General features: G+C 42.3%; 1 protein-coding gene across 2 annotated transcripts in view; it reads right to left on the minus strand.

Annotated features, from left to right (window-relative positions):
* Positions 1-7,887, minus strand: part of OTULIN (OTU deubiquitinase with linear linkage specificity) — a 43,021-nt gene extending 35,134 nt beyond the window's left edge. The window contains exon 1 of one of the 2 annotated variants that reach the window (XM_027869107.1): positions 7,653-7,887. In XM_027869107.1, coding sequence (XP_027724908.1) covers positions 7,653-7,840 — 188 coding nt within the window. In that variant the 5' untranslated portion in view covers positions 7,841-7,887. Of the gene's footprint in view, positions 1-4,645; positions 4,672-7,652 lie in introns of those variants that run through there. The other variant, XM_027869108.1, reaches the window with a different exon arrangement.
* Positions 7,888-8,156: the final 269 nt, after the last annotated feature.

Raw genomic sequence — 8,156 nt, forward strand, 5'->3', positions numbered from 1 at the left:
TCTACTATAGGCCAGGAACTATGGATACAAACACAAAGAACGAAACAATCCTATTTGCAAATACCTTACATGGGACAGAAAGCCAATACATATATATACAAATTACAAAGAGGATACAAACAAACACCAAGTAGTTAAATACAAGGTAGTTTGGAAGAAAGGGAACTAACAGTTGATGGAATCAAAAAAGCCTACATGTAGGTTTTTGAGATGCGTCTTGAAAGAAGAGAGGGTCTCTATGAGACAGAGGTGAGGAAGACATGCATTTTTAGGCAAGGGGAGAGTGATAGGTAAAAAAGCACAGAGAATGTTATTTGTGAAGAATATAAAGGCCAGTCTGCCTAGTTTGAAAAGCACAGAGGGGAAGTAATGTCCAATAAGATTGGAAAGTTGAGGGCAGGCTGTTTTAAAAAACTAAACAGAATAGTTTATATTTTAACTACTATCAATAGGAAGCCACTGGCGTGGATTTAGTACAGGAGTGATTATGGTCCTACGTGCATTTAAGGAAAATCACTTTGGCAACAGTATGATTAAATAGTCAACAAGCATTTATTAAGCACCTACGAAATACCAGTTGTTGTTCAGTCACGTCTGATTCTTTGTGACCCAGTCAACCACAGCATGCCAATGTTGTCCATGGGGTTTTCTTGGCAAAGATACTGGAGTGGTTTGCCATTTCCTCCTCCAGTAGATTAAGACAAAAAAAAGGTTAAGGGACTTGCCCAGAATCACACATCAAGTGTCTGAGGTTGTATCTGAACTCAAGTCTTTGAGATTTCAGGCCCAGTGCTCTATCCACTGAGACACCTAACTGTCTCCTCTGTATGCCAGGCCAGTTGTGCTAAGCACCAGGGATACAAAGAAAGGCAAAAACAAACAAACAAAAAACAGTCCTTGCTCTGGAGGAACTCACAATCTCCTTGAAGAGACATGAAAACTATTTACAAAAAAGCAATATATGGGATAAACTGGAGATTACCAAGAGAGGGAATGCACTAGCATTAAAGGTAAATGGCCAGGCTTCTCATAGAAGGTGGAATTTTACCTAGGACTTGAAGGAAAAGAGGGAAATAAGGAGAAAAGGATAAGGAAGGAGAGAACGGGTGGAAAGGTAAGTTACAGAGAAAACCAGATGATGAAAATTTTATAATTGGTCCTCAAAGTCATAGAGAGCCACTGGTGTTTTTTGGCAGGGAAACCAATTAGGAAGCTATTGTAATCATCTAGCTAAGAAGTGATAAGGGCCAGAACCAAGGTACTGGCTGTATGTGTTGGTATTGGATATCAATGAGATATTGTAGAGGTAGGAATAGCAACTCATTAACTGTATCCAAAACCAAACTTATCTTTCCCCCTAAACTGACTCCTCCTGACTCCTATTTCTGTCAATAGTAACACCATTTACCCAGCAACACACGGTCAAAATTTCTCTGCTAGCTTTTATTCCCTTTTCTTCTTTAACCAGGAACCAAATCATAGCCATTGAGCCTTCCACAGTGCCTTGCACCACTACATTATTCCAGTCCCTCATTACCCTGTCTGAACTAGAACCACAACTTAATTGATCTACTCACCTCTACCCTCTCCCCACTTCAATCCCTCCTTCGTTAAATGCCAGTTTATGTGCAGATCTGATCATACCACTTCTGTCCCCCAAATCCTTCAATAGCTCCCTACTATTTACTAAATGAAGTCTGGATTCCTTAGCCTAGCATTCAAAGACTTCATAGCCTGGTACCTCCTTATTTTTTTAATCTTATCTGGAACTATTCCATTTTACTTGTTCTGTAAGAAGTTATTATCCTTTATAAGTCCAAAATTTTCCTGTTTCTGTGCCTCTGCTCATATTCACGCTTAAAATACCTCCCCCATATTTCATCTCTATCTTAGAAAAAGCTACCCATACTTTAGGACCTAGCTCAAAAGTCCATTGTCTATGAAATGTTCCCTGAGTCCATCAGTTGGAAATGGTCTTTTTTCCCTTCTAATGCCAAAGAGCAATTTCTGCATCACTATCTGTATAATGAGACATATTTATTCATTACATTTCCCATTAGACAAGAGGCTACATAATAGGGACCAAATTTTATTTCATAATCTTTTTTTCTCTCCCAGCACCTAGCACAGCACTTTGTACACATGCAGTTGTTGAAAGAATGAACAAACATTAATAAAACAAAGTAACCTAAGCAAAATATATCCATTGTGTAGAAAAGAAAGCTTCTTCTTTGTAGTTAACATTCAATTTCTGGCACAATTCAACATTCAATATTTTAAAATATCAATTATGTAGCCTATGTGAATATGATATATAGTATTTCAGTTTTTCACCATTATTAGATTTTAGGCCAAATTTCCTTTAGCTGCCTAATTAAGAGTCAATGTGTAATAGTGAGAAAAGCACTGAACTGAAACCGAATGACCTGAATTCCAATCCAGGCTTTCCTATTTATTAGCTGTGTGGCTATAGGCAAATCAAAAAACATCTCTAAGCTTCAACTTCCTCATATGCAAAACGGGGTTACACTTGGATCACCTGCCTCATAGGGTAATGAGGAAAGTGTTCTTCAAAGTACAAAGCTCTTTATAAAGGTGAACTGATGTTAATTTATCTGGCTCTAGTTTATAATATAGTTTATAATAATCTGGCTCTAGTTTATTCTTGCAGTTTTAAACACAGCAGCAAAAATTCCAGCTATGATTCTATTACTATATTTCCTGAAATTACCAGTGGTCCAAGCTGGTAGGTAAAGCTCAGGGAAGATAACAGCAGTGAAATGATCAAAGAACACTAAGTATGAGACACAGCACAATGTCCAAGACAGGAGACTATGTATGAAAGACGAAAGGTTAGCTCCCAAATATCCTTTTTCTCCAGCCTCAGCTCCAGACAGGGCTGACACACTGCATATAGGCTACACACTAGGGGACAGACAGATGGAAAGATATTCAAACTGCTGGAAAGTACCAAAATTCCTTTCTTCCTTCTACGAATAGTTTTATTTTATTCATGACCAGTTATTCATATGCCTTCAAATGAAGACAAAACACAGAGAAATATAAGGAACAAGAGAACAACCTCAGAAAAACAGAAGTTATTCTTACAGCTGTTACAACAGGTCAACTTGATAATAATGTGGCATTCTCTATAAGGGTTTTTTGGGTGATGGGCCAAGTCTTCCTTCCCTAGAGGGGCTGAGAAGCTGAAAGGAAGTCAAAGCAGCACAAAATTCCTAGCTAAAATCAACAGGCAGTTAGGATTGTCCTGTCCCTGATCAAAAGGGACCAAAAAAGGCAGGGTTGCAGGTTCTTCCCTCATCCACATACACTAGGCATCTCTCTTTAAATGAGCAACTGTAATTACAATAGGCCAATTCATCCACCACTACCCACCCCCAAAAAAGGGTCAATTACACCACCTGCCATTCCACCATTATGGCTTAATCCTTTTGGATCCAGGGTTCCCCATCTTCAAGCTCCTCAAGTCTTTTTTGGAATTTAAATATTCCTGGGAAGGATAACAACTTAAAATTTAAATCACCTAATATTCTAGCAAGGACTAGTGGCCAGTATTCAAAGTCAGCAAGGAGAGTAAAAACAAGACAGGCTACAAGTGGGGAAAGAACACTAACAAAGAGATAAAACATGCATACAAGACAAACTTCGACTCCTATAATCTGCTGAGGTTCAATTCTGGCAGTTCCCCTGCCCCTCAAAATCATACCCTGTACCAAGATTGTCAACTAACTCCTGGCATCATGATGATCAAACTTGTCAAAATGATATCGCAAAGTAGTTTTCCCCACATGGTCCTCGATTATACTCTTACCTAGTAAAATGTGATGTCAGATAATGGAAAAAGTTCATAGAAAGAAACTTAGAACACCTTTCATTAAACTCTTACATGAATACCCTCTACCTATTCATTAAAGAAATCAGAGAAGCTATGGTATTGAAACTCCTAGTAAGCAAAATACCCTTTATTCTTAAGGACTTACACACACAATTAATAATATCTGGCAATGCAGAATTATGACATATATAATTTGTATATATAGCTACATCCCTATTAATTCCAATTGTATAAATTAGTGATGAAATCACAGGATATTATGAAATACTGAGCATTTATGTTTCCTATTTTCAAAGCTTTGTAACTGCAAGTTATTTAATTGAATTCCTTTGCATAACATTAGGCCAACAAAATCAATTCTCATGGTAAAGGGAAAAGCCTTAGATCCAATTCTAGACAACTGCACAAGGTTAAAAGGCTTTATAAACAATTAATATGGGTAGAAAACTTTTCAAATTTATCTTAAGACTGTTAAGTTACATACATCTGCAAATATAAAAACTGACACGTCATCCACCTCAATAATATAATCCAGCACTTAACAGGAAAGGGAGAAAAGGAACAGATCAGTATACCTAAAATATATCTTGATGTGATAATCAGAAATCAAGTTCTGAAAGTTCAACATCATATTCCTATTTCCTCCAAAGAATTACTGAGAAACAAAATGACCAAAAGCATATCAAAGAAAAAATGAACCCAACTCCTAAATAACCCACTAAACTAAACTAGAAAAATCTGCACTGGAAAAAAAAATCAGGATTTTTGCTACATCTCCAGATAACTTACCAAGGTCTCATCAAGTTCCTGATTGCTATTCATTCATTGTGATGTGGTATAGTGGAAAGGGCACTGGGCTTAGAGCCTCAGTCAGGGTTCTAGCTCTAGTTTCTGACGCTAATTGACCACGTGATCTTCAAGTCATTTCATTTTCCCAGCCTCATTTTTCTCATCTGCAAAACAAGGATGCTGGTCTGGATGACTAAGAACCTAAGAGATATTCTTCAGTCAAGAAGCCTTAGATCGGGAGTCAGAGGATCTGAATTCAAGTTGTGGCTCCACTACTTACTATCCATGAGATGGGACAAGTCAATTCACCACTCACTTACCTTATCTCTAAAATGGAGTAGACTATACAGTCTCTAAGACACCTAAAAAATCATTAGCTTCTTCAGAGCAGGGACCAGTTTGGGTTTTTTTGTTTTTGTTTTTTGCCTTTCTTTGTATCCACAGTCCTTAGCACAATGCCTAGTAAATAGCAGGTGTTTAGTAAATGCTAGTTGACTATTGGTAATTTCTACCCTTGTACTGTGTAATATCATGGGATACTTTCCCATCTTTAGCCACGGGAAAGAAAAAATGTGTAGGCTGTACGTTAAGTGTTACTGAGGACTAAGGAATCTGCCTACCAGAGCATCTCAAAAGCTACTGTATGGTACAGGAGGGAAGCAAATAATAGCACCCAGATGCAACAACAGTTGGCTGATGCTCGTTTACTTTTATCTGTGACAAAAGATTTGGCTCACAGCGTAACAGACTCTCAATGTATTCTCACTGTAGATTCCCTCCTCTACCAAGAAAAACACTAGAAAAGACCACTATACAAAAGTTCACCATACTGTATACCTAAGCTGTGTCTGAAGCTAATCAGCCTCAACTTCACAGACAGTTTGGTTCACTCAACTAATCAAATCTATTCCTTTGTTTATGTAAGTATGTGCACACATACACCCATATATACAGAGAAACATACACACATTCATACACATACACATATACATATACACATGAGCAGAAGAGTTATCAGACATCCCTCATTTGCCTGCCCAAGGTCATATAACAATAAAAGCAGATTTTCTGACTTTCAGGCCCTAGTTCTTTCCAATTAAACTAAATTTGCATGTCTTTACCATGGATCCAATCTTAGTTCATACATTCACAGATTTTGCACTGGAAGGAACCTTATGGGGTCATCAGATCAGATCCCCAAATTACAAAGGAAGAAATGTCCCAGAGCAGTGAAGAGATTTGCTCAAGGTAATAAGTAGCAGAGTCAGGTTTAAACTTGATCCTTTGATTCAGCCTCAGGAAGTCATACTTTACTCATTCACTCACTTGCAATCAACTGCTAATTCCACCTCCAAAAAACGTCTCTCCTTTCCACTTGGTCCCCTGAGTTCAATCCTTTCTCTTCTCTCCTAGGCTAGCCTCCCATTAGTTCTCTACATCAAGCCTCTCTCTAGTACAACTGATATTCCACAGAGCTGCCAAATTGATAGTCCTAAAGCATATGTCTGATAACTCTTCTGCTTAATAAACTTTAATGGCTCTCTATTCTCTCTTATATAAAATACAAACTCCTCTGCTTGGCATTTAAAGTTCTTCACAATCCGGCTCCGGAACTACCCTTCCATGTATTGCACATTACTTTCCTTTCAACATCATCTATACCCATCAGACTGGCCTACTTGTTCCTGTTTAAGCTAATCTACCCCTACCCTCCTTTTACAGGACATTTCATATCCAGTTTCCATTCTTTGCACCAGCCCCAAAAAAGCAATTAATTCCTCCTCACCTCCACTTCTTAGATTCCTTAGCTTCCTTCAAGTCTCAGTTCAATCGCCACCACTAATTTCTACCTCTTTTAATATATACATAGTTTGTTGTTGTTGTTGTTGTTCAGTCCTGTCCAACACTACCTGACCCCATTTGGGGTTTTCTTAGCAAAGATACTGGAGTGGTTTGCAATTTCCTTCTCCAGTTCATTTTACATTTGAAGAAACTGAGGCAAACAGGGTTAAGTCACTTACTCAGGGTCACACAACTAATGTCTGAGGTTGGATTTGAACTCGGAAAGATAAAGTCTTCCGGAATCCTGACCTGACACTTAGCTGCCCCGTACACGCAGTTAGTATTTATTTATTTGTGTATATGTTATTTTCCATCAAATGAATGGGAGTAAGTTTCTTGAGGATGAAGACTGCTCCTTGGCTTTGATTTATCAGTGCCAAGAATAGTTCCTGGCATAAGGTAAAAACAATGTTTTTTGAGCGAAAGTCTCCACATCTTTCCCCTTCACCACACTGCCTCATCTATCTAACACACACCGTCTTCCACAGCAGGAAAATGATGACTACACAACCTGCTGGTGGCTAAACCAGCCTGAGATTAGGTCTCGGAGCGTCGGTCACGCTGGGGGGCCTCTGGTCACAAGCGCCAACTTGACTCGCGGGCGCGCACGCCGCTTTTGGCACTGGTGTGAACACTTCTGCGTACTGGGTCAGGTGTATACGTATGTCAAGTTAGGAAAAACTTGTCTAATACGTTTCCCCAAGTCTGCGAGGTTTTCATCTTGCAGCGCTGCAGCCGGGTCCACAGCAATGTCTCCCCCACGTTTGCGAGCTTTTATGTGTTAACGCTGCAGCTACGAGAGACCGTTCGTAGAGCTTGTAGAAAGAACACGACGTCTTTAAAGAAATATAATAAATGCTTTCAAAAACGTGTCTTTTGAAACTTTAGGGCTTCGCTAGATTTCTAAAGTAGGAAACAGCACCTAGCTCTCCGCCCTCGCTCGCTCCAGTCACCTGACGGCGCCGTCCCCACCCCCGACCCTCTCGGCTCCTGCCGACGCCTGCCGGGCAGGGCTGAGGACCCCAGGCCGGGATCCCGGGAGCCCCCCGCCCAGCCCCGGGGCGACGCCGCCGGAGGAGCTCGGCTGCGCCTCCTGCCCGCACCCCGGGCAGCGGCTCCCGGGCCGTGAGATCATCCCCAGCCCCGGCCCCGGCCATGCACTTACTGCTCTCCCGAGTAGCCCCGGCCGGGGCAGGGGCCCGGGTCCCCCGGGACGGCCGGCCCTAACGCCGACTCCTGCCGCTCCGCTGCTTTCCCACGGCCTAGGGGGGCGGGCTCCGCCTCCAAGCTGGACCCCTCCGGGCCGCCTGCCCCCGGCCACCCCCCGGGCTGGGGCATCGCTCCCTGACTCATAGAGAGCCCCGAAACGAGCCGGGAGCCCCCGGCAGGAACGGAGACCGGGCTCCTCCGGCGCGAGCGGCTGCCCAGAGGCGAGGAGAAGCTGCCATAAGCGCCGCACGCGCGGCCGCGGCGCGGAAGGGGTTAAGCCCGCTCGGTCCGGACCCCTCCCGCCCCAGCAGGAGCTCCGGACCTCGGCCCCCGCTCGGCTTGAGTGGCCGCAGCGACCCGCTCCACAGACGCTTCCGTGCGCCGCGAGGAGCGTCGCGTCACGGCACGCTGCGTCCCGGCGCGGAGCGCTAGCCCCGCCCCGGAGCCTCTGACCCGGAGG

This window comes from Vombatus ursinus, unplaced genomic scaffold (genome assembly GCF_900497805.2).
Source record: "Vombatus ursinus unplaced genomic scaffold, bare-nosed wombat genome assembly UNPS02014791.1, whole genome shotgun sequence".
Lineage (NCBI taxonomy): Eukaryota > Metazoa > Chordata > Mammalia > Diprotodontia > Vombatidae > Vombatus > Vombatus ursinus.